Below are 27,307 nucleotides of genomic sequence, written 5' to 3'. Positions count from 1 at the left end.
TCTAGTAAAATATTGCAAGTTTCGTAGACAGTTTGTGATTTCTTTTGTGGTCTTGTATTCTTTTTGTTCTGTTTTGTTGTTGCAGATGCATATCAGAAATGTACTAATCAGGTTCTTATTGACCCATACTGATTTATGATTTTCTTTAAAGTCTGACTTGTGTGTTTCAGGGTTTTTTTTTTCTTTAAACAGAAGCTATACAGAAGTGCACATTTTACTTGCCAAATGGAATATGAACATGAAATTATGATGCCAACTCGCTCCATCTTATAATAATATTAAAAGATTTCTCAATTAATTAAAGCCTTTCACATCAGGGCATTTAAATTGAATACCATGTCCTTGCATTTAAAATAAAGACGGTTTGCTTTTCAGACGAAAGGAAGTTATAAATCAGAGGATTTAAGTGTAAAAATATTTATATTAAATTTCAAATGAAATCGCTCCTAATTTGGATAGTTGTCCTTAACTTCTATTATATTATTTTTACTAGCTATTAGAAAAGTGCATCTAAGAATATGTAGAAAAACTTTGACTTTTTAGTTTCCTTCCAGTATTTGACCAGCAGGTCACTCTTTGGAGCTAAACCATATTCTTGCAAYCCATTCAAAGCAAACTCTGATTTTGTGRCRGGCAGAACTGGCACTAAAATGCCACAAGCCTTTTACTCCGAATAAATCTTTATTTTCTGAACAYCTTATAAAATATCACARTGACATTTACAGTTGTACGTACTTCGCGCGTCCTAACTGCTTTCTGAATTTTTTATGTCTTCCTCAGACAAGCTTTTGTATATCCTTTTAGCAGCTTGTCAGCTTTGATGGTGCATTATTCATTCATGTATGGCACATGAAAAGAATAAAAACTGGATTGCTGGAGCCATGAATTGCTCCATAGATGATTTAATATGTAGGTCAGTGGAGCATTCGGCCTGTCAGAAGGGGAACCTCTGTGGAGGATGGATATGTAACTCTAAGGAGGTCAAGTTAATTTTTGTTGCYGCTTATCCTTTTAAAGTCCTAAATGCACAACCTACATGTTCAGTCTTATTTGTTCACAGTAACGTCTTTGGTTGCTGTTTAAAGGAAGAACATAAGAAGACGATGGAGACAAATTTGCAGTTCACTCACCATTAATCAAACTCCCTCGTGGCATTTTACTCACTGGGTGAAATGTAAGATGTGGAGTATTTAGCAATGGTGCCTGGTTGCATAATGTCAATGTGTGAAAAATYGCCAAAAAGTTGAATTAGCCTGATTTACTGTCAGAAGACACAAATAGATGCATCACCAATCGCCTGAAGCAGTGACTACCTGACAAACAGAATAAATAAAATAATAAAAGAAGAAGTTCTTGTGTCCAACCGGGGAAATGAACTCTTACCATTCCTGTTCACTATGTACATCAGAACATACATCTTGAGGAAGCTGAGATCCTTTAGTGTTTGCCGCAAGAAGCTCCATATCTTCTATTAATCTGTTGCGGAGAGTACAGTGTCTTCTGCCACCATYTGTTGTAGCAGCAGGCTGGGTCTGTTCTGAGGACGACTATGAGATTATGCTGCAAGGAAGGATTCTTGTAAAAATGAACAACATTACAGACGACCCTGAGCATCAACTTCATCAGACTGTCTTAAAACAACAGTGTCTTTAGTCAGAGGTTTCTTCAGAGTCGCTGTAATACAGAAAGCTACAGGAGACTCTTCCTGCTCATAGCATCTTCGTCTTTTTGAAGGATGGTAAGGATTGCAGTAACTCGTGTTGGCATCTCTTTGTCTTGTTTTTCAATTTTCTATAAAAAAAAACCCTCCCCAGAAACTCCATATTGAAGATTTTCAGAAGGGAGTTTGCCTTTAATGCTGCAAGAGTAGCTGCTTCTCTAATGAGTTTAATCCCTACAAGGAACTGTGTTATAACCAGCCCTGGCTGTCCGTTACTTAATCAGCATTTAACGTGTTGGGTCTTCACAACCCACACCAATTTATTCCATGACTTGCAGTGAGATGAAGCATAAAGAGGAATTGCTAACAGTCGGTACTGAGCTCGAGTCAGTAAAAATKTAAATATTTGAGAGTAAAAATGATACTGCAGTTTTTATTCTATCCCTCGGCTTTGTGCTTGTATGCGTGTCTGTAGGGAGAAGAGGCGATGTAGATTGGTGCGTCATTGTGTTTCTTTAAAATGGTYAAAAGATCCCTAAAAATGATTCTGAAAAGAGGAGGGTTTTTTTCCCCCATTTCCTTTTATCCTCTGGCTGTCTCAGTACCCGTACATTGGATGGTGCCATAGCTTAATGTGTGACAGAAGAATCTAAATAGGACTCAGTTTAATTTGACTGAGATCAGATGATGTCCTTGTTTCTTCTCCATCTGCGTCCCTTCTGTGTCTCACTAGCTGTCAGCTGCTCCTACATCCAGACTCCGTAGCTTCAGGAATCCCCCGTGCTGGCTGTCCTAAAGGCCACTACTGACTTRGCCTGTCARAGTGCTAAGTACCTGATATATTCCCTGCAGAGGTGACTTCCCGTCCTTTCATCACTCTATAGTTGTCCGTCTCCTCCTTTTTCTTTACTCCGTCTACTTTTCTCTCTCTGCTTCTGTCTCGCTCATTGAGCAACTGTGTCGAAGTGCTGCCTCTGCTCTTTTTAAACTGCACCATCATCAACAATGCAACGTTACAGGAATGTTTCTGAGCAGGCCCGGTATCAGATTGTTTCTGCCCTTCCTACTGATCCATGAGTCACTTTGAACCCGTCGACTCGTCTTCTTTAGGAGTGCGAGGCTGTGCGATACAAAGACGTATACATAACTTACCTCTTGTTCAGACCAGACGCTGAGATAATTAAGATCCTCATTTATTGCAGAGGATCCAGCGCATTTTCCTCATCAGCCCCCCATTGAAGAGATGCCATCACTCAGAATGCGTTATTAGAGCAGAAAACCAGGGGACAGGTGGTGAATCAGAGGTTGAAAGGAGCTTTGTCTTGCTTTGCTGTGCGCTTTGATCATTTTCCCACTCTCACATCTCTGGTCACTGTTAAATCAATAGGGTAGCGCTGCTCACAGCCGCACATCGATATGATCTCAGGCTGAGATATTTCAACCATTTCGAGTAAATGTGAAGTGTGTGTGTGGGGAGATCAACAATGCTTAAAATTTCTTTCTAAATGCAACGCGTAAGTTTATAATGTTATTTTTATTAAGTATAGTGCTTTTTACTGTAGCCACTGGTACTTAGACATGTTCATGGCCCTTCCTGCAGCTCCTCACGGAGTATTAGTGATTGTAATAAGACTGTTTTCCCACACTTTGCTTTGCAAATTGATATTTTTGAACATGCATTTTGCCCTTTTTTTTTTTTTTGACAAATCTTTTACACATAGTTAGCATCATACTCTCCTGATCCTTTCCAGTCAGAAGAGTGATGTTGGGCAAATTAAAAGATTAATATAAGCACAGATCTGCTAGCAGGAGAGATAATTTTGGTTGGTCAAATGTGTATATTATTTTAAGGCAAAATTAGAAATGAATCATTTTACTAAAAATCTTCTCAAAACAAAACAAAACAAAAATGTTTCCTTCAAAAGCATCACTGATCTCTGCAGTGTGGTTTCTGCTGCACAGATGTGCTGAATGGCCAATATGGTCACCATTATGAGAGGGAGCAAAGCGATGTAGGATAATTTTAACATTCAGGATATGGTGAGTATACAGGCGAGGAAAGAATGCAAAAAAAAAAATAGACAAGAAGGAAAATGAGCAATGGCTGTTCAGATGATGTCAGCTGTAGCAATTCTATGGAGATAAGAACTCTCTGTGCTGCTGAAGCAAACTGATATGGGCTTGGACACAAAGGAACACAGGCGATAGTCAGACTTCAGATGGATGGGAAGCGAGAGGGAGAAGAAAAAGTGGAGGGCACTGAGACTGAACAAAGCTGACAAAACGAAGAGTGAATGCAGGCCAGTGAGCAACAGAAAGTGAGGATGTCAAAGATTTTGGAGGGATTTCAACTGTATCTATTGTTCAGCCAACAGAGCACGACAGCCACAGACTGTCGAGGATGGAGGGATAACGGGCACAGAATACAAAAAGAACGCAGAGTGTCGGAGATGGGAGCAGCCAAGTGAGAGTTAAACACGCTGGAGAGATGTTGAGAGGATTTTTTTTTTTTTGTGGTGTTGTTGTTTTCCCTTTTTTTTTTTTTTCTTTTGAGTGCTCTGTGTTCGAGCCGGCCTGAAGCCAGGAAAAATGCACGGCCCAAATATGAACGTTTAACCTCGCGTCCACCTCTGTTCAGAGCACAGACATAAAGAGGGGAAGGATATTGATGTGTTTCTGTTGATTGCAACGGGAAGAGGAAGGAAGGAAGGGAGATCTCAGGACGGTGTGTTGTGTGAGGGCTGTGTGCCTGTGTGAGAAAGTAAGGCACTATTCTCAGATTAGGTCAGTGTTTTTGTGCTACACTGGAAAAGGTCAGGCTGAGAAAGGCCAGGTGGTGTGTAACACCTCCTGTCTCTTATCAACTCAGAGGGGTTGCGTAAATTATCCCAGGTGTCACTGCGGGTTATCTAGGGTGTTTGAGAAGAAATTCAGTTGAATTACTTGTGCCTCTGTTTGACAGACGCATTAGGTGTGGCGTTAGTTGTAGCTCCTGGCTCAGTGTGCCTGTGATACATGGAGTAACTCTGTTAAGCATCTACTGAGGTGATTCCCAATCCTTTTAACTTCATCTTGCTAGATGTCTCTTTATTATTTATAACACATTTTTTTGATTATATCCAGATCTGGATTGTAAAACCAAAGAATAAAAGGGGGCTTCCACAGGAAAAATAGGGTTTATATTTATTGGATTCTTGTAGCCATCAGTGGGTAAATGCAGCTAAAGGATGTACAGTGCCTTATAGGCACATAAAAAACCCCAGAAACTTTAATGTACATCACTGGGACCTTTAGAGAGAGCCAGCAACAGATATGAATATTGTAAAAAGGAAGAAACAAATCTGGGCAAGAAGTAGCTGACAGGCCCTTTGTATGGAGAAGCTGCAGAGATTCGCAGCACCGATGAACTATTCTATCGATAAAACTTCATTTCATTGTGCTCTCCACAAATTTGTGGGGAAAAAAATTCCAGTTAATTCCGGAAACATTTCCTAYAGTATGTTGCTGAGCATGGGAGCTGAACGTTTCTGATAGGGGGGAAAAGCTGTTTTCCCCTCTTTTTAACATTGTAAATAATTCTGCTCACGTCACTGGATGTCCTTTAAAAATCCCCATCAGAACCGGGATCAGCAGAATTGTTCGACTCCAAAGAGGAAGGTCATCTTCCCCGAACATTTCCCCACACCCCAACCACAGATCTCACCCATGCTTGGCTCTTGAGGGTTTCACTGTTATAACTTAGGAATGCCTGCTATGTGTGGCAACAATCTTTTCTGACATGCTTTATATATTCCTTTGTCAATCCACAACTGCGTGATGACTCTTATTTCTGCCTCTAATGAAACTGGCCCTCTAATCTTTCTTGAGCATATTTTCTATCCCTTATGTCCCCTGTACACCATTCCACAGTAATAGTTTCTCTTACACAGCTTGAAATGTTGGACAGATTTCCACTCTTTTTTTTTTCCTTCTTCTTCTGCCCCTCCTGCTCTCTCCCCATCACCGGGAACAAGGCGTACAGTATATCCTTGGACAGAGAAAGTGTGATGTGAGAAGGAGGAAGGGTTCTTGCTGACGGCGCCAAATGGCACAGAGATCTGCTCGGCATAGCAGTGCAAGTTTCTGCGCGCCACCTGCTCTGCTGCCCTCCTGCTCCGATACCTGGCCCTGAAAGGCAAACCTGTCATTATGAGCMGATCAGACCCACAATGTGTTTGTGTTCGTGTGCTTGTGTGCTGAAGCAAGCAAATCTGCCAAACCTTCGTTTTCTTTTTCTCTCTTTTTTAATAAGCCACTCTGGGAAGGTGATAGTATTTATTTTTTTCTCTGAATCTCAGGCTGCAAATATAGTTGGAAAGAAAAAAATACATACATCTAATAAATGTCCAGTGAGTTTCACATTTGCATACATCAACTATTACCGAGTACTTTTCAGTTGTAGCCGTTATTGTATGCATATGTTTGGCGCTATTTTTTCTTGATTCGCTACTGTTTTCTTCTCTCTTTCTGTAGGTGTAGAAGCAGATCTCTACACTGTCATCCTGTATTCTCCTGCTTCTCTCTTCTTCTTTCTCTTTAAACCTTCCACCCTTTTGTCCCCCTTTCTCTTTTCCCTTTACATTGCATTTACATTATATTCGAAATAAACCCAAAGCCAGATTCTAATGGAGCTTTTAATACATTTATCAAGTGGAGCATAATGGTAAAAGCCGTAATGCTCCACTCGTAAAATGCAGTGGTCTAAATAGCATCTAATGTCATCACAGTGCATATTTCTTCATTCAGATATAATAGCCCTTCTGTCGTTGTAGCAGTTATTTCCTGGACAAAATGAGTTCTTGAAAAGTAAATAGTCAGAATATGTTAGCATGTTTGCATTGTTAACATTTTTAACCATAACTATTTCATGAATAAAATTGTTTCTTAGCCATTTCAAGCATGAAATTGTTACATTTAATAAGACAACATTGCTTTTAAAGTATTTCATAATCATTATTTAATTTTAAAGATTTTTTTGGATTGTCTCCAGGTACTCCGGTTTCCTCCCACAGTCCAAAAACATGAYTGTCAGGTTAATTGGTTTGTCTAAATTGTCCGTAGGTATGAGTGTGTGTGTGCATGGTTGTGTGTCCTGTGTGTCTCTGTGTTGCCCTGCGACAGACTGGCAACCTGTCCAGGGTGACCCTGCCTCTCACCCAGAACGATAGCTGGAGATAGACACCAGCAAACCCTCCCGACCCCACAAAGGGACAAGGGTGTAAAGAAAATGGATGGATGGATTTTTTTGGATGTCTAATTTAACAGTAAGCCTTATTCAAATTTACTTTATCCGTCTCTTCTCAGATGCAACAAACATCTGTTGGCAGCTTTCAGTTAAAGAGGCAGGGCAGTAACATTCAGATGCCATGAAAAAACTGACATAAAAAAAAAAAAAAGTGTCATAATGATGGGATTAAAAGTTTGTTTTGACATAAATCTAAAATCTGATGACAATAAAAGTGATCCCAGAAAAAGAGCGAACGTCAGCAGGTGCTTGGAGTCCTAGAACGAACAGTGCACAGGTTATACTCTCCTGAAACCCGTCATTTGGATTGTATCTAAGGGTGATCAAATGTAGTCAAGATTTGTTTWAAAAAAAAAAGACATAAATACAGCTTTTTAGTTTTGCATTTAATATAAATCTACAAATAATCTACCAACTTCAGCATCATTCGTCTTCTGTAGTATTTGTGCTCTAAATTCAAAAGTCCGACCACTTCCTGTTTATTCAACTCGCAGGTGAGCAATAGAAAACTAGATTTGGGCAAAGCTGAGAACTTCTTCTTTCTGGATTTCCAGTGCTGCCCCCCCGCGATGGAACGGCGCCCAGGGCAGTGAGCCTCAGCACCCGTTTTAAAAATGGGAGATTAGTAGCAGTGCGCGTCACATTTTCCATCGTTTCGTCCTTCATTTTTTACATAAAGGGCGTTTATAAGTGTGCCATCATGCAGGGCTGCCATTTAATTGCCCTTCTCTTTGCTCAGACCGGTGGATGGGTGCGTTTAAGAGTCTAAAATGACCACTTTGCTATGCATCTGTGTGTGCGTCCATCTTTTATTGTGTTTGTTTGATTCTTTCTTTGCATCGCACAGAGAGGGCTCTGGGACATTTGTTCCACGAGATTGTGGCCGTGTAAGGTAGTAATAGATTTGTTTACAAAAGGCTTTTCTCATTTTGCACTCGTCTGTTCGGAACAAAAGGGTTCGAGAGATGGAGATAATGTTACTGGGGAAAGGTTATTTACTGTTCCCAGTCTGCTGATAGCACACGACAGGACACTTCWCGTCCCGTAATGCTCGGAGTCTGCCAGTAATGATGTTCTTCAATTAGCCCAAGGACAACCGAGAGCGAGGGGGTCAAACGCGTGTATGGACCTGCCTCGCAAACCTTCAGGAGTTTTGGCAGAGAGACTGACATAAAGCAGAACATCCACAAAGAGCTTAAAAGAAATTACCAACAAGAGTTGGGGCTTCCTGACCTTTTTCCCTGTGAGGCTTTTTGAGCTCATATGTATTCTGAAGTGAGATGAAGAGGTAGCTTTGTTTCAGGACCTTCAGTCCATGATCCCCCATGCAGCTATTTCAGCGTCCTCATGTTAAGACTGTAGATGAGATTCTCCTTGACAGGAAAGGAACAGGGACACTAATGCAGTAATCTGTTTAAAAGCTCCTGCAGCTCGTTACATACACATACACACACAAATCGTTAATTGTGTAGCTTTTGAAAGGCTTTTTGCCCCTGATTTGTCTCGCTCGTATTGGGCTTTGACATTTAGAGTTAACAAGGTTATGGATTCCTGTCTTTTAAGATGATCTACGATGATCTGCTTCAGTGTGACAAGAGACCGTCTCGAAACCAACTGAGCAACGCGGTTTCTATTTTTGTACATTTACCTCGAGTACGTCATAAAAAATTGTTATATTGTGTTATGCAACGAACACAATAGTCTATATTGTATTAATATTTAATGTTATGGACCAGCAAAGCTGTGCATGATTGATAAATTAAAGGAAAATAATGCGTAATTAGCGAACATTTCCACTAATAATTTCAAGTGTGTCACTATTCACATTTTTAAATATGATTGATAATTTAAAACTATGTATCATTTTACAACCTATTAGCAATTATAGTCTGCCTTCATGTTTTGAAGTTTGTTGTGGGACAAATGTAAGAGCGTTCCAATGGTGTGAATATTTTTGAAAGGCACTGATCTACTTTGCCTGCAGCTTGTCAAATTCTGAACTACTTATGGGTTTGTTTTTTTTCTTAGTTTGTCCCACTTTGTTTCTCGCTTCACTCCATGAGCATTTTTTTTTAAGTAAGTGTGTATTTTTAGTATTGAATCATTTCTCTCTCGTCCCAATTCAGAACCTTCCTGCCTTCTTTGATGATATTTAAGTCGGGTGAAAAAGAGAGGACAGGTAATCTCTCTTGGTGTATTTTTTTTTCTGGAGCTCTTAGATGGTTGTGACTGAACAGTACCTTACATCAACAAGGATTTTTTTCTTTTCTTATTAATGCGGTTTTGGGACTGGCAGTTTGTTTGGAAGGGAACTTTCCATTCTATCTTTTCCTCCAAAAGGTCAAATTATCTCCGTCTTGGTACTTTCTCTGTAGGCATCACTAGTGGCGGCATTATTTTGACCTTATAAAAAGCATTCCATTGGTCTTTTGGGTTTTTTTGCAGATATTTTTCAGTATTAGTTGCACTTTTTAACCTTTTCACAACCAGACATAAAAACGGATGCCCAACAATTAATGCTGGTGTTACTCTGAAGGGTTAATTACTTTAGGGTAAATTGCAAATGTGGTTTTAGTCTTTCAAGTTTACACCAAATTATCTGTACAAGTCTTTACAATTTCCAGAATTTCAGAAGGAAAGTGATAAGGCCAGAATTTATACTTACCGTTTGGTGTGCTAAATAAGTTCTTAAAGTATTTGGGATTGGAGACTGAATGGTCCATTAATTTCTTTAAAACAGATTTGGCTTAGTCTCCATCCAATACAACTAATTTATCTGGTGCTGTTGGTTTTACGGTTGGATTTACTCATATATTGCGCAGTATGTCATCACTTCATGGTTATCACTTTGTCAATCTGCGCAGCAGCAATAATATCACCAGAAGATGCTTAGACACTACTTATACATGTTTGCATTCCTGTTCTGTATGCAGTAATATATATTTTGCGAAACATGTTTGAAGATGGCACTAAAATGCTTTTGCTAAGGTCAGTAAGAAACTGCTTTTGTTGCCAACAGTACAGTTGCAATCCAATGCAAGATTTCTATTTTAAATCAGTGGGACATGAGCACTGTACAGCCCAGTACTTCTGAATTTATTGAAAGCCACATTTGCGTCAACATCTTCTCATATTTTTCTGATATCTTGCAGTCTTGGCATGAATTAAAATGTCCATGTTTCAGTCTAAAATTAAGAATTGCTGGCATGCATCTTTTTTCTTCCACACAACTGTCTAGAAATATTTTTTAGATTCAGCATGTTAACAGTGAGCCTCTTTTGCGTTGCACTCTTCATTGTTTGCCTTTCTTGTTCAAATTGTTCATGACGCCGTTGGAAAACGGTCAAGTCATCAACAATGACTCCCCTGATTTTAGAGGCTGTAATTTCAGTCATAAAGCTTCATTTTTATGGGTTAATATAATATAAATTAAACAACAGATATTTGCTCTATATCCCCGTGGGATGAATCTGCATGAGTCTTACTTTTTGAATTGAACTACCAGGAAAAAAAACAAAAACAAATCAATGATGTTGCAAGGTATTGAAGTGCACCTCTATTCACACTCTCAGCTGAGTTATTTCCTCACAAATATTGAGACAAAGGCTCCAGACGTGTGAATAGAGGAGCTAAATAACAATTTTGACCCACGAGCAGAAGTCGATGTGTGCTTCCCGGTGGGAGGCAGAATGAGATTCGATTAGCCATTCGTTCCCCGACTCCATTTTTAACACAGTCGCAGGGACTCGCTCTGATTTTCAGAGGCCGTCAGAAGCTCCTCTCAGCTTCCCGCTGCCTGTTCTCATCCGCTGTGCCATTCTGCATCACTGGTGCGAAGAATTAGTTCGTTGTTTCTGCCTTTGAGTACCCTGGTTTCTTATCCTGGAATCTCATCCACCTGGCCCATTGACACAGCTACAGCAAAGCTATCCTCCTACTCCTCCACACACTTAGTGCACAGGTGTTTGAGTGTGTAGGTGGACAGAGAGGCGCTTTTATGACCGTCTAATATATATATTTTTTTGTCTTTTCATTTGCATTTTTACATGCGTGTTGCTTTTGTATGCAATTCCAACCGTTTATCCAACATCTTGTTGTGCCTTGGTATCATGTGTGGCCTGCGTCTGTGCGGTACAGCCCTGYGGTGGTTCAACACAGGCAGCGACAGGTCTGTCTGGAGTGCTTAGTGCAGACAATGCTCAGTGCTGGAGGCTGTGACTTTACTTGGTTCTGAGTTATGTGGCTGAGCACGGAGTCGCATGTAGTTACCTGGTCTGACAACAAACAACTGAAGTTGTTTCTGGTGGCAACAAAATGATGTTTGGGGGTTGGCGGCATACTTGGTCTGTTTGCTGTCACCTAGTAAATGTTATAACCATCTGCACCAGGTAGTACATTTAATGTATCTTAAATCGAAGAGACGATTGCAACTATCAGGAGGTATTTAKTTTCACTTAGCTTATGAATCTTTTTATTGATCTGTAGTCCACTGTTTTGACTACTCAGAAGTAGTAATTATCTGATTACATTTGGCTTTATTTGGACAATTTAAGCTAAAATACTGTTTGTATAATATGTTCACATCTGTTGTGACTGTCTTGATGTAAACATCTTTACCCCATAATGAAAACTATTTGTATCGTCATCAAACACAACGCACTGTTGTATCGGTGAAACTTAAACTTGATCAGTGACGTTTACAAATAGAAATATTTTGGGCTAACTTCTGTGTCATCCCACAAGTACCGTTTTAAGAGATTTGATCTATATTCCCTCATTTGTACAAATCATTTTTATTGTTTGTTTGAAAACAGCCAGGCTTAGTTGTCATGGTGAACTGACCTGTATTTATAGGTGAAATTCTGGGAGARAAAAAAAAAGCTTYACAAGCACACCGAAATGCTATGATGTTGGTGAAATTGAAAACACGCAGGTGTTTGAACGTGACACAACCCCTAAACCTTCTGACCATATTAATGTACCACGCATGGCAAAAGTATTCATGCACCTCTTAAGTTCTTACAACCACAAGACCACCATAAAGTAGTGTAAATCTGAAAAGTGTGGCATGGATTTGCTTTCACCATCCCCAATTCTCTCTTAAATAAATCTGTTGGGGCCAACAGAGTCTCAGAAGAAGTACAACTCTTCTGTGTGTGTCTGAGTCGACCGTCCTCTCTGTGAAACATGATGGCGGTAGAATCATACTGGAGGGCTGCTCTTGTTGATTGGGATCAACAAAGCTTGTAAAGCCTTAAAGGAAGATAGATGAGGCTTGCTGGAGGCTGCAGATGAATAGAGTTTGGGGGTRAACATTCTCCTTTCAGCACGACAGCAACCCTAAAAATATAGCCAGAGCTTTAGATCAATAATGTGACTTCTGCAGCATGTCCATGTGCTGTGTTAGAATGTCCCAGTCAAAGTCCAAACCTGAATCAAACTAGTTTGTGGCAAGACTTGAAAATGTGTGTTTTGTCCTGTCTGTTTTTGGGAGAAATCCAAAGAAAATTTGAAGATATGTTAGTATTTATTTAAATGTGCAACATTGTTAGACGTGCTCTTAAGAACATGTGAAAGCATTGAAGGGCTATGAATCCTTTTCCAAGATGCTGCACAAGAATCTCACATTGTGGAGGAACTGGAGATCAAAGTGAATAACTGAAGGACATAAATTCAACCTCCACAGAGAGAAAGAAAAGCAGTGAAGTGAGTGATGTAGAAAAATGACAGAGTTTGGGTTAAAGTATTTATTCTATTACAGTGTTTCTCTGTGTGTGTCTGAACAATCTGTTGTATATTGCATTATATAAAAAAGCCACTTGGGGATAAAGCACCAGACATGATGTGGATACACATGCATATGAGCATAAAAAGAATGATTCATTTATGTGACCTTGTTTTTTTAAAAAATTGGGTGAGCTTTAAATTTAGCTCTTTTCTCTCTTTCCTGCATAGTGAAATAACTGAGGGAATTCACTGAGCCTTAGCTGAATCCTCACGCAACCCCAGGGTTCCTCCACACATACAGAGACGACTAAGCAACGCCCTGGTCTAATCTGTTTGTCACCTCTCCAGGCATGAGGACCTACCTCATCTCCAGCAGAAAGGTGGAGGCGCTCTGTAACTGCAMKCAGACGGGGCCGTCTGGACCGGGGGATGCTGATCTTCAGTGCCAAATGCCCAGGTTGCACACGCCTGATGGGGCCTGCACCCTCCCCTCAGACAAAAACAAGGCGAGTAGTAACGGTCTCTGGGAGAGCTCGAGATGCTGCTGAATGTGTATTGTTTATAGCTGCACAGCTTCACCGCCCGAGGAAGAACACGGCACACGGTGTGTTACTACAACCTCTTTTTGCTATATGTGGGTGTATCAGAGGCTTTTATAAATTTTTTATTTTTTTGCATGCAGAGACGTTGCCTTTGCATTGACATTTAGCCCAGTATTATCATGTAGCCTTATTTTTCTGWGTTCCTTGTAGCTACATTAATATAACCCTGTGCATCCTCTAGGGTAGGAGTAGCTCACTTCTTATACACCTACATGGATTTACCATTAAAAATGCTTCCATTAGTCATAGTTGTATTGCTACGAGACTTGAAAGCAACACTTTAACATTTTATTTAACAATTTTAGAAAGATGTTATTTTTTAGCATGTATTTGTTGTGAAAAAAAAAAAACCTTTGGTGCAGATGATCCTGAAAATCCCCTTTCTCTTTAAATCTAACTTTGTAGATGCAATGTATAGTGAATATTAAAAGGGTGCAAGCACCAATTGGAAAATCTATTTCTTGTGGCAGGAAAAAATAAAACTGAAATATTCTCACATGTAAAACAGAAATCATTTAGAGGAAAAAGAGAAAACTTTACAATATTTTCCTTATATTAGATTTTCAGATGCATTGGTACACTCATCTGTAGAAAAAATAAGCACCAACTCTGTTGTATTTGAGAGCTTTGCATTTAGGCAGATATCTTTAGATTTTCAATCTGCTACGGATTTGGACTGTGGATGACCCATTCAAAAACCTTAATAATCTTCTTCCCAGCTATCTAGCATGACCATGATACTTTTCTACCAATGCCAACTGATATTTGAAACGGTTAACAACTGTCTTCACCCAACCATTATGCTGCCACTGCCAGTCATTTTGTGGGAGTGGTGTTTTTTTTTCCTTTGGGGGGGTGGGCTGGATTGAATGTATAAAAAAAAAACAACTTGATTTTCTCACCACCCTACCGCATATTCCAGATATATGAAGAGCATAGGGAATTGCTCTTTACTTTTCAGAAATTGGCGACGTTGTTTTAAATGTTTGTCTCCTGGCAGACTCCCTGACCAGTTTTTTCTTTTYGTCTTTTTAGTTTTTGAGTTCGTCTATGTAACGCCACTGTTGCACCATATTTTCTCAAAATTTGGTACAATAATAAACGTGGTGGATCGTTCTAAACATAATCCCCTCCCCAGTTAGAAAAGAGCATGTACTTATTGTACATTCACCCATGTTATTCAGTCTGTTGTTTTATCCTTAAAAGATTTCATTTTGTTTTTCAGTTGTGTTGTAAAGAGTATGGGTCACATTAAAGATGTATTTTTAATTTTTTGTTGTTAATCAAGAGAGAATYARCCATTTAAACAAGGGTGTRTATCATTTCTATTTTAGATTCAGTCTAACAGTAGCAAGTCGACAAATCAAGGGCACAGTGGGAGGCAAATGTAATGGGTTAGCTCATGCAGCGAAGCGCTCTTCAAGTCTGWCTTCTCCATATAGAGCCATTTGTCTTCTGAGAAGCTGTTCCTCAAAAAATAGACTCGTATCAAGTGATGTGGGATCTTTAGATTAGTGGATGATATTTGAATGTGTGAAAATATTTTTTGGCCACATTTGATAGCATTATTTGCTTGCTTAAAGATGCATAAATGCACCCAGTGAGTTATCTCGCTCCCATTTGGAAGGTTCACAGTAYCATACATAACTCTTTGGTAGTTATGCTAATCCTGTATCCCAAAACGGAGAAGAAAGAAAAAAATTTTGCAGTTGGATTCAGGGGTAAGGCGGTCTTTGACATTAATGTTTTGTTTTTTTTTAAGTTACATATTTATCTACTTAGAAAATCTGTAAAAAAGCAAGTGAATAATTATTTTCTTTGACTTCAGGTAAGCTGCGTAATATATCACGTTATAAAGGGTTCAATATTGCAGTACCAAAGGACATCAGGGATGCAATATATAATAGGCTAWTTTGTTTTTGCAATTCCCTGCACTCTGACTCTGCATGCTAGTTTGACACATTGCTGTGAAACCTTTTTTCTGCCTTATGTAGATTTCTTCTTTTATTTTAAGGCACATTGAAATGTTTTGGAACAACAACAAAAACTAGAAGTCAATGAAAAACTTAGTGATTTCCTAAATAAATTTGACCTGCATTCATCTCTTGTAATTGAGAGATAACTTAGAATAAGCAGGACTCGCATATAACGCATGTAGAGAACAACCTTTCAATTGATTTAAGGGGTTTAAAATAAAATAAAAAAAGTTTAGGTAAAATGTTGACTCAGTTGGGTTTTCATTGAACTTACTAAAAATRTCTTSTTTTAAAATCATTTGTTCTGCTAATCTTAGCTTCTTTTTCTTCCTAGATTATTTTCTACCTAATTTATTAACAAAAAGTCAAACTCTCAACATCTGTAACTYCGTAACAAAGGGAAGATCCAACAGGGCATTTTATTCCGTTACAACAATTTCCATATTAACACAAAGACTGAAACTATTTAGAAAAAAAACATMTTTGCGATGTTTCGTGAATACATAACATAACTCTTGTGATTCCTCAACCTTGACTTTTCATGTTTTCTTCTGCACAACTTATTAATTGTCCCACTTGTTGTGTGACTACATATGTTTTGTCTCTAATCTCCGGACAGTCCCCCTGCCTGTCCTGCAGCGTGACCCTTATGGCAGGAGAGGATCAGGTTCTCGAAGAAGGAACGGTGCATAATGGCTGCCATGATGACAGAAGCAATAACAGCAAGGTGAGAAAGGGAAGCGTGTAAACATGTTTATCTAAAAATGTGAAAAGAAAACAAATTTAAGCTACTCSGCATGTTTATATTTTGTAATAAAAGCYGCAGAAAATATTGAGCTGCGAGGAATAACTCAATGTGTCCCAGATGAATTTGATTTAAACTGCTGCCTTTGAATAGATCTGACTGGAGCACCGTCTTTCATTTTCATGTCCCCTTTATTWCACTACATAAAACCTTCTCCAGAGAGCAAAGCKTGCACCGTCACACCTTCTGGTCTTTATGAGTTTTGGATCTCTTTCTTTCTGAACTCCCCTCTCTTTTAGGACTCTTCAAATCTGAAGTGTTCCCCTGTGGTATCAGTTGGCCGCAGCCCCAAGACGGTGAATGGCCTGCTCAGTCCTCAGCTTGAGGCCTTGAATAACAGCCAGACCTCGCTGTGTGAGATGCTGCAGGAAAAAGAGAAGAAGAGTTGGAGCGGAGGAGCCATGGGCATGGACCACTCAGCGCTCATCCCGCTCCGATCAAAGAACTTCCGGGAAAGGAGTGATGCTCATTTTGTGGATGTTATCAAGGAGGATAGGTAATCATCACCCTGTTGGCCCACTTTTATTAGAAAAAGGGGTTAGGTGTCAGTTCAGCTGGGCACGTTGTGTGGATTCATCCAATACATTCTCCATTTTTAAAAAAATGAAACCAAACTTTGTGGGTGTAGCATGATAAAATATGAAAACATTTAGTCTGAAGTGGACATGATTTTCTCTCTGCTGTTTATGCAACTCTAACAGTCTTATGAAGGACTATTTCTACAAGCCTCCCCTACACAAGCTGAGCCTCACCTTCTTGGAGAGGAGCCTGGAGTCTGCCTACCGGATAAGCTACCAGGAGGAGGTGCGTTTCTGTGATGTAATGGTCTCCATCTGCCTGAATTTGATTGAAAGTGKGCATGCATATGAATGTAGTTAGGGTTTAATTGTAGGTTCTGTATTCTTCGCTAGTAACATGCTGCTGTTCTCCTCTTAAGTCAGAGTTAGTCAGTATCTTTTCATGATGTCAATCAATCTCTTTTTCCTCTTTTTTGTTTTTTATATTTATGCTGATATCATGTTAGATTTCTGTGTGTTCATCTGTGTGAGTTTTCCTCTGTCTGAGTCTCGTCTGGGAAGCCTGTTAGCACCACATTATCACCAGACTGGTCAGACTGCGGCAAAGAGAAATGACTGCAGGACCTTGAAAGTTGTTATGCTAGGTTACAATGCCCTCTGCTGGTGTAACTGTAGAAGTGATTTTACGATGGCATGATTGCAGCTGTAGGTGATAGAAAGTGGAAGCATTTGATGTTCATTTCATGTTCATTTCCGTTTTTGTCTTCCCTCCCAGGTGGAGAATCAAGCAGCGGCTCAGACGTTCGCCAGTCCAACGTTCAGCTCTTTCCTGGACATGCTGCTGTGCTGTTTGGTCGTTCTGGCACTCTCGCTTGCTTGTTTGCTCCGACCTCTTGTCACCCAGCAGAGTCCATCCACTCCGGCGCTCATTCTGACAGCTGTAGTCGCCCTGCTGGAGGCTCTGGCTCTGCTGTTTGCCATTCGGTGAGATACTAAATACAGAGTGTGGGTCTTCAACTACCATCCTGCGGGTTGATTTCAGACAGTGGAAGGACAAATTAAAATGTGCAGCCTTATACCTGGTATCAATATGAACTAAAAAAGAACAATTACTGGCAACATTGTAAAAGATATTGAAAAAGCATTAAAATAAGATATTTCCTTGCAATAGCATACTCTTAAATCCAGGAGTCATGGTATGAGAGGTGGGTTGCACTCTGGACAATCACAGGATAAAACGGACAAGTAGGCACACAGCCATCCACACAGACACACACACTCACTCCTGAGGTCAGTTTAGGCCAAGTAGCCTAACAACCATATTTTTGGATTATGGGACGAAGCTGGAATACCCACAGAAAACCCATCCATGCACAGGGAGAACATGCGAACTCCATGCAGAAAGGTGCCGCATCAGGTCGCCCATTCCAGACAATCCTCTGAAATGTTAATGTTGTATGCAATGAAAGGTTGTGTATAAGTTATGTCTTTTCCCTTTTATTCCTTCTTCAGGATGGCTTTCTACCTGGACAGTGTGCTGAGCTGCACTCGGGTKCTGATGAGGGCCATCTCTGGCTGGATAGTCCGCCACTTCGTCGGAGCTGTCCTGGTGTCTCTGCCTGCTCTGGCAGTCTWCTCCCATTTCACCTGTGACATGTACAACTCGATCCAGGTAGAATTCAGTCTTTCTAACTATTTCCTGGCTTTTGTAAATGAAACGTTTAATTTCGGCAGTGGTTTGGCTTGGGCTGAAATGAGATTCTCATTGTAAAATAATCTTGACTAAAGATACCACAATTTTAAAATATTATGGTATTAATACCAATGGTCCAAGCAACAGTGTGTTAATTGATTAGTTGCTTTTYGTTAAAACAGCTAGTATATAATGATTCTTTCTTGTTAGCAATAAAAAGCAAAGGTATTTTCTAAGCATTGTAACTGCCAGGCTTAAGTAGCAAGTGGGGGTCATGACAACCTTTCAAAACGTAGCTATCATTTGATTCTTGTAACCGGGCCAGGCCTAACTATATCAATAAAACTATATGGCTTTGCTTTTAGATGAGATTTAAAGAGGATGTTTAAATAACTTGACGTTTTCCTTTCTACTTATGTCTYCTCAGTTTACCATGTTCATCTGCTGTGCCATCATCATAGCTATTGTTCAGTACTGTAACTTCTGCCATCTCAGCTACTGGATGCGCTCTATAATAGCCACCTTTGTGGGGCTGGCAATGCTTACCTTGCTCTGCTGCTCCCCCTGCAGGTAGGACACATCTAACAAATGCATGGTAAATGTTGTGTTGGTCTAAATACTGGAAGGTGAAAAATTTTTAAATCTGAGGCATTTCATTTTTCAAATTGATGCCACCCTGGTGAAGGTGCAACCTGGTCATTTAAGACATGAAATGTCTTAAATGACATTTCATTTCATATCCCTAATGTCGTCATCATCACTCTTACGTCAGTTAGCGATAATTTTCAGTCACGAGTTAAGGAGTATTCATTTCCTTTGTCTACTTTTTTTTGCATACAATTGTGTTCAATATGATTTCAGTTCAACCTCAGTAGCCAGATTAATCACTGTTTTTGGTTTAAAAATATTACATTTCTRCATAGCAAGTAATTTACTAGAAGGTRTAGTAGAGTAATAGAAAGCAACGGACCGAAAAGTTATAATTTGCAGGCTACTCGTTATGTGTAATTGAATCATTAATTGAAAGGCAGGAAATGTTGTACATGCTGGTTATAATGCATTTCACTRAAAAATGGAAGGGGTTTTTGCAGGCAGTTTTCTCTAGAGCAGATGCAGCAGCAAATGTATAAGTTGGTGCAGAAATTGATAGTTCATCTTAAATAATCTAAATTTCTTTAAGATGGAAACTGTCCACAATTTAGAAAATGTGGAAGAAAACAAAAACYTCTGTCCATTAAGTTGTAAAATAGTCAAAATAGCAATGATCTTCTCTACCGTGATCAAAGGTCAATGATCAAAATAACGTCCTCAATTTTGCAAAAAAGTTTTTGCGTTCGCTTGTGATGGTTTTTGGCTTTTCCAAAAGACTTAATGCACCACCTGTGGGTCTGTGCCATACCAGAGGGATGAAATCTGGAAAATGTATAAGTCCGAACTTCTACCTTGGAGGGGAGGATTCTATTTTTCTAAGATGTTTGATCCATGCTAGTTTGCAACCTATATATTTTGTTCATTGCAGYCATTAATAATGTAAACAAATGAAAAATTTTTTGCTTTGCTCCAAACCAGCAGGTGGACACATACCTAATTCAAATTTTCCTTTTTGAGACATTTTAAAAGGTTGTTCTAATGTTGCATGACAACTTGCTGGAAATGTAGTTATTTATTACCAATATGTGAAAGAAGCAACRTTTGGCTTTTCCATCTTTTCTCTTCACACAGTGATCATTTTTACCTTTTTTCACTATAAGTCTATTTTTTTCCCTTTCTGTGCCAATATCTTCCTATACACATATTTTACACTTTTTTTAGATCGGCTGTTATGTTGAAAGATTGCACCTCTGGCTGTATGGTTATTAATCATAAAATGAATTGTTAAGTCACAATAATGTGTGAAAAGACAACTGTTATATATAGTATCTTGCACACTTTATGCATTAGGCTGATTAATAAATATCATTGTTGTTTTGTCTCTTCCAGTGTTGTTGAGAGTTTTTTCCGGTAAGAACTTTGACAAAGTTGAATGCAAAATAAATATAAAAAATATTACTTTTTAATATGCCATTATTAAATGCCACTAAAAGTGAGATTTTGGCAATTCCTGAAAAGAATCCCCAAGTGGATGTTTTTAAAAGAAATGTGAAATTCCAATTGCCAAGTAATACTTTGGTTGCATGCTTGCATTTATTTCTTTTTACTGTTTTTCTTAATTTCCTTTTTCTTATCTTTGTCTTTCCACCAGGTCTCACACCCAAAGCAACATTACAAACGGATCCGTGATCTTGTCCGACAACTCGACAAGTTCTGATCAACAACCCAACTTCGACCCACACAAACGTCTTATTCCTGAAGCCTGTGTGGCCTTCTTCCTGCTCCTTCTCCTCGTCTGGTTCCTTAAYCGCGAATTTGAGGTCAGCTACCGTTTGCATTACCACGGCAACGTAGAAGCRGATCAGCACCGCATCAAGATTCAGAACATGAGGGACCAGGCCGACTGGCTGCTTCGCAACATAATCCCAATCCATGTAGCGGAACAACTTAAGGTTACCCAGAGTTACTCCAAGAACCACGACAATGTGGGAGTCATATTTGCCAGTATTGTCAACTTCAGTGAGTTTTATGAAGAAAGTTACGAGGGAGGCAAGGAGTGCTATCGCGTCCTCAATGAGCTAATTGGTGACTTTGATGAGCTCTTACGCAAGCCTGTCTTTGCAAATATCGAAAAGATCAAAACCATTGGTGCAACGTACATGGCTGCAGCAGGACTCAACACTCAGCAGTGCGCGGATGCAGCTCATCCTCAAGAGCACCTTCGAGCTCTTTTTGAATTCGCCCTGGAAATGATGCGAGTGGTGGACGACTTCAACAAGAACATGCTTGGCTTCGGCTTCAAGCTTCGCATTGGCTTTAATCACGGGCCCCTGACAGCGGGCGTAATTGGAACCACCAAGCTTCTCTATGACATCTGGGGCGACACCGTCAACATTGCCAGCCGCATGGACACGACGGGCGTGGAGTGCCGCGTTCAGGTCAGCGAGGAAAGCTACTGCGTGCTCAGTGGCATGGATTACGAGTTTGACTATCGGGGAACGGTTAACGTCAAAGGGAAAGGTCAAATGAAGACGTTTCTTTATCCCAAAAGCAGCGACAGTGGCCCTGTGCCTCAGTACCAGCTCTCGGTCTCACCGGAGATCCGAGCCCAGGTGGATGGTAGCATCGGGCGGTCTCCCACTGACGAGATTGCCAGCATGGTGCCGACCACCAGCAAGAATGGAAGCAGTATCAAAATGATGGTCCCCAGTGCCAGCATCGGTTCCTCAAACACAACAGGGCTTAGTCAAATGAAAGACTCAGACATCAATGTAAGATGCTCCTCCACGGTCGCTTCTTGCGCCAGACGATCCATGTCACACAGTGGCTTAACATCAATACCTGTAACCAGTCTTGAGGGACACTCGCCAAATAACAAACAGCTCATYGTCTCATCCTCAATCCAACAACACGCACCACAACACTCACCAAGGAAAGACACAAAAGACAAGCTAGAGGACAACTCTGACTGTAATGGTGGCGATTTAACCAGGCTTTAAGCATCTGCTACAGCAGCACTTTTACCACCAACCCTCATCCCTTTAAGCTCTCATTACCACTAGCTGGCATGTGTAGAAGCTATATTTTTGTCCAACTTCAGGTAGAGGAGGTGGATTTGGACAGACACAGAAATCTGAGATGTATAAACAGACCAGATTTTCCATCAGCCAAGAGCAAGGTTGTTTGTAGTGTAAATGTGATTGGCTGATATCATCGAGGGTGCTTGGTAGTTCCACACGTAGGGTGGTGGGTTAGGGTTATTCAGAGAAAATGGAAATTTGCCTCCTAGCAACCCCATTGTCTGCCATTAACTTACTTGATTATCTTTGCACCTTTAATCTTGATTGTTTCTGTCAAATGTCTTTTAAGTGCCTTTAGAATAGAATAAGACAAGGCCTTTTTAAATCTAACAATTAAAAGGGAAAACTTTACACATGGAAACTTTTTGGGAATAAAGCTTTGCTTTTGCTATCGGTTTACTTTTTTGAACAATATTTTGCAATGACTTATTTTGCCTTTTTAACCAAGATGAAATCAGTAATACGAGAAATCAAAATAAAGGAATTATTTGAATTATGTGAAGTTGTCAGAAGAATGGAGGAAAGCTACCAAGTAGACCCAACAATGTACAACTCGAGTTGGGAATGTTTCCAAATGTGGGATATGACACTTTATTATTAGATATTACCATTCAACATTTTCAGATACTGCGAAGGTTGTTGTTGCTTGTTCAGCCAAATAACATCCATACTACCAGGCAAAATTGGCAGAGATTTCTGTGATATTAGTCTGTCGGGATGACTTCATATTACTACGTGACGGGGAAGAGTACAAATTTAGCATCTTCGCTGCTGTCTGACAAAATCCAAAGCAGTCGTTGCTGACGCGTCACTAATGTAACAAAACCATATTTTTAGTGTAGTAACAGATTATTTCCAATTTAGAAAACACCAACAAATTTGACAGCAATCTCTTATAAAACTTTAGATGGTTAATACATCCTGTAACAGTCTTGTATCCCAGGTATTTAAACATTTTATATTGTGTTAAATTATCAAAACCAGGAGTCCATTCCACAAGTTGTGTAACACACCAGAAGTTTAGATACATCTTGCAGGGCTTGGTGAAAAGGCAGACTGATACAGCCTGCATTACCTAACATAATAACTTTAGCATAGTAACATAAACGTTGTTCAGCTTACTGGTAAAAATGGCCTGTTGCAAAGGTTTCAATAGTGAATTTCTCCATTTGACTAGCTCTTATGAGASAWGGATAACATATAATCTGCAATGCTATTTAATCCAAATGCTTATTCTGGTCTTGGTGGACTTGGAGCAAAATGACTAGTCAAAGCTGATGAGGCAAATTAATTCAGATGACAAAGCAAATGACAGCAGAGGACAGCAAATATAACCAATGTAACTTTAGCATATTACACACAGACCTGTGTCAGCATGGAAAATGGCAACAAATATGATGCTGTCTTCTTGTCATAAGCAGATATTAGCTGAAAGTGCAGGCAGTTAATGTCTACTAATCTAGCATTGTATCCCACAAATGGAAACATTTTCATCTTGAGTTGTTTTAAGCTGCTGAAGTCGGCGAAAACGCTTGCCTCTATATTAGCTTTTCACCGCTATGAGGACTTATTCACTTTTTTTTAATAAACTTCTGACAGGAAATGACATCAGTGAGGGAGCTTTTATGGGTGACCTTTCATAAAACAAATCCTAAGTATCCCTTTAAGTGAAAGCTATATAGAAAYGTGCCATTTCAACATGTAAAAATCTGCACAATAACTGCTGCCGTGCCTCAGTTTGTGTGAAACTAGAAAACTCCTCATAGCATGACCAGGGCTAATTGGTAAAGGACACAGTGGACGAGTCTGAACTGTGTGAGGATATCTGCACGCATTTAACGTTGTGTAACCTTTATTGGATAATATATTCAGGTAATGGTTAAGCTCCCCTRGAGTTTCTGAGATGACTGGAATACAAACTCGTTTGCTGTTGTGGCATCTTTTATTTTTTTCTGACTACAGTTATATTTCCAAAACACTAGGAAATGGTTTCCTCAGATATACTTTATTGGCATGTGTGCAGCATCGTAGGCTTCTAGTAGTTGTGCCCTCAGCCAGCAATTTAGTTTAGTAGGCGCTCACGATGTGTTTGGTGTTTTAGGAGAAGCTAACATATCCATAGATGGTTTTAAGCCATGATTTCAGAAAGACTAAAGACAAAAGAATAACTGCCTAAAGTTGAATTGCATTACACTGTGTTAAAGTAGTTCTTAGTTCTCTCAAAACGAGGATAATTGATGTGGAATGTCACAAATGTGTTTGTGTTGTTACATGAAACTTAAGCTGTTCATTTAAGACGTCTTAACTCTCCAGGATCTGAAAGACATTACTGGATGCGAACAGCTTGACGCTTGCTGCTTAAAACCTTTAGTGGCATGAAACTTAATGTGTTAGCACTGTAAATGCAAAAGGAGTGTCTCAGATGTGATTCATATACTTAGGTGTTTTTAAAGCTTCTTTTTCATGCTATGATGTTAAATAACCATGCAGTGCATTTTCTGTCATTGTTCTTGCTAAAAATGGATTGTGTGCTCAAGAGCAAAAAGATACAATTTCACTCACTTGTCTTAATTTGGATTTGTTCAAAAAATAACGGATAGCAAATCCTCAAGTATTAAAACTGCCACTTCATATTTTCAACTTGCAATTTAGCCTTTATAAATGGGAACCAATTTGCCTTTTCTTATCTTCTGTAAATCATTTCTATGAATATTTAATGTTTTTCATAGTTTAAGTTATGTCTCCGAGGCTTGGGTTGGGCTTTAACTTTTTTTTCCCCACCAGATTTTCACTTTGAGATTATTTAATTTATTATGACATGACATACTTAAAARCAAAGAATGAAATGGSAATCCATAGCTTAAATCGGATTTTATTTGGATAATTTTCAAAAATGCCTATAGTCCCTTTTCTTGATGCATGTGTAAATTGTTCTTTGTCACGTTAGTTGGCTATTGCATGCCATATGGATATGGTGTAGTGTAGTATATATTAATCMATTTTCTAACACCTTTGTCTCTTAGTGGGGTTGGGAGGGTTGCTGGTGCCYATCTCCAGCTAACGTTCCGGACGAGAGGCGGGGTTCACCCTGGACAGGTTGCTAGTCTGTCGCAGGACAACACAGAGACTCGCAGGGCAACACAGAGACACACAGGACAAACAACCATGCACACACACACCTAAGGAGAATTTGGAGTCATGTTTTTGGACTGTGGGAGGAAGCTGGAGTACCCAGAGAGAAGCCACCATGCACAGGGAGAACGTGCAAACTTCATGCAGAAAGACCCCGGGCCGGGAATCGAACCCAGGATCTTCTTACTGCAAGGCAACAACTCTACCAACTGCGCCACTGTGTAGTATATATGTAAAGGTAAAAAATTAAAAGCAAACTTGTGTTTCTTTGCTCATAAGCACACAACCCTGATGGCTCTTAATATGTTTGACACTACAAAAAGGGGAAAAATATTACTATACAGTTAGGTGCTTGTAGGAGTCGAGGTGTTTTGGAAAAAGCATGAATTTGACAAGCCTTTATTTTTTGGGGGTCATTTTGGTATACTTTTATGAACTGGACTATGTTGGGGTACAGCAGTGAACAATAATATACATATACATGTTTTTCCACATTTTGATTTTGAACCCCTTTTGTTTYCTTGCCTGTACATTGAGCATACAGTGTATTAATTTAGCTGGATTCATTGAGATGTTGGTGACATTCTGAACCAGCAGAATAGTGCACTAGAAAAATGTTGATGCCAAAGAGTGTCATTGCCATCTCATGCAGTTTTGTTGTGTGCTGTCTCTATTTTCTGGTTGTTGTTTTTTTCCCCCACAAACGCACACACACACGCAGTCACACACACACACACACACACACACACACACACACACACACACTGTTAAAATGAAATTGCACAAGGCTTTCATTTTTGATCTACATTATGCCTTTCTACTGTAAAGCATTTTCTATTATTTGTATAAGAGCATGTAATTGGGTATTAAATAGTTTAGAACTGGACAACTTAAACAATGTTGGAATAATGCTTGTGTGTTTTGTCGGCTTGCATGTGTAAATCAGTGTGGGTGTTTATAAAAGTGTGAGGTTCTTTAGTATCTTGAAGGGGAAGGGTCTTRACAATTGGCCCARTTTTTCTCATAGTATACAGTAACAGAGGGGGCTCAGCTAATATTGCTGATAGTTAAACGTGGAGTAGCTTGCTATYACTCCCCCACAATAAATTGTTTTGTTTATGTTTTGTATAAGGCACGCTAGTAGGTGAAGTGAAATTTAACTTCAAATAAAAGTCACTTGCTGAACATTAAAGACAATGATTCAATTTGCAGCCTAAACATTACATTGACCCGTTTTAGGAGGYAAACGATTGTAAGTCTGCTTTATTCAAWTTTTTTGTCTTGTACTCTTTAACTAAAAYTAGAGCTTATTGCATGTTGCACTTAAAGATGGATGAATGTTGACATTTTCTAAAAATATGTGTAATTAAATTAAAACCCTTTATTAAATAAATACTTTGTTTTTAAAACACAAAAACKTTTAGGGTAAAGTAATTTTGCCACTGCAACCAGAATTTCATGTGCTAGACTAACCAAAATCTCTACATAATTAACAAATAATATTTGGACCACTGAGTCAGCAATTTGTTGAACTAACTTTCATTGGAATAAATTATGCTTTTTGGAGTACCTCTATTCAACTTTTGTCCATCTGTGGACTTTTGCCTTGATTGCTCAAGCTTAGTCAGATGGCATATATTGTYTCATTAAAAAAAAAAGCAATTTTCAAGCCAAACCACTGTTTTCAGATGGGATTTGGGTCTTGACTTTGACGACTATGATGAAAGGTGATCCTCTGCCCTAGTCTTGATTTTTATTTTATTTATCTTTTTTGCCAGGCTCTTGCAGGTTTTCCTCCAAGATTGCTATGTATTTAGTGTATTCTGTTGTCAAACCAGACTAGCTTTCTTGTCCCTTTTTGAAATGTAGCATCATCACATCATGATGACCACTACGGTACATTTCGGAGATAAGGAAATCAGGATGTACTAGATGTTGGGCWAAATTTTTAGTGCACCTTTATCTGACCTAAACACAATTTTTTTTAAAATAATTTGCTACGTTTGCTACATGGCTTGTCAAACTTCAAACCAAAGATATCGGAAATGCAATCATAAATTGAGAATTGAAAATGGATCCTTTAGCTAGCACCTTGACGGAGTTTTTTTCTTTGTTGGTGTATAACATAATCACAATTAAATACCTTGATTTTTATAAAGTGACAAGGTAATGAGAAGTCAAATGAGTTTTTGTCTTTCGAAAATGCTTCGCTTTCGCTTTATTTGCCGATTCTACGTCA

General features: G+C 39.2%; 1 protein-coding gene across 2 annotated transcripts in view; it reads left to right on the top strand.

Moving 5' to 3' along the window:
* adcy9 (adenylate cyclase 9) overlaps nucleotides 1-24,513 on the top strand; it is a 36,553-nt gene extending 12,040 nt beyond the window's left edge. Inside the window, exons 2-10 of one of the 2 annotated variants that reach the window (XM_008416706.2) lie at nucleotides 13,020-13,177; nucleotides 15,869-15,976; nucleotides 16,294-16,550; nucleotides 16,756-16,858; nucleotides 17,348-17,556; nucleotides 18,085-18,244; nucleotides 18,693-18,835; nucleotides 20,246-20,266; nucleotides 20,508-24,513. In XM_008416706.2, coding sequence (XP_008414928.1) covers nucleotides 13,020-13,177; nucleotides 15,869-15,976; nucleotides 16,294-16,550; nucleotides 16,756-16,858; nucleotides 17,348-17,556; nucleotides 18,085-18,244; nucleotides 18,693-18,835; nucleotides 20,246-20,266; nucleotides 20,508-21,855 — 2,507 coding nt within the window. In that variant the 3' untranslated portion in view covers nucleotides 21,856-24,513. The remainder of the gene's footprint in view (nucleotides 1-13,019; nucleotides 13,178-15,868; nucleotides 15,977-16,293; nucleotides 16,551-16,755; nucleotides 16,859-17,347; nucleotides 17,557-18,084; nucleotides 18,245-18,692; nucleotides 18,836-20,245; nucleotides 20,267-20,507) is intronic. The other variant, XM_008416707.2, reaches the window with a different exon arrangement.
* The last annotated feature ends 2,794 nt before the right edge of the window (nucleotides 24,514-27,307 follow it).

Source organism: Poecilia reticulata, linkage group LG8 (assembly GCF_000633615.1).
Source record: "Poecilia reticulata strain Guanapo linkage group LG8, Guppy_female_1.0+MT, whole genome shotgun sequence".
NCBI classification, from domain to species: domain Eukaryota; kingdom Metazoa; phylum Chordata; class Actinopteri; order Cyprinodontiformes; family Poeciliidae; genus Poecilia; species Poecilia reticulata.
Note: the sequence above shows the minus strand (reverse complement) of the source record. Positions and strands in the feature narration are given on the sequence as shown.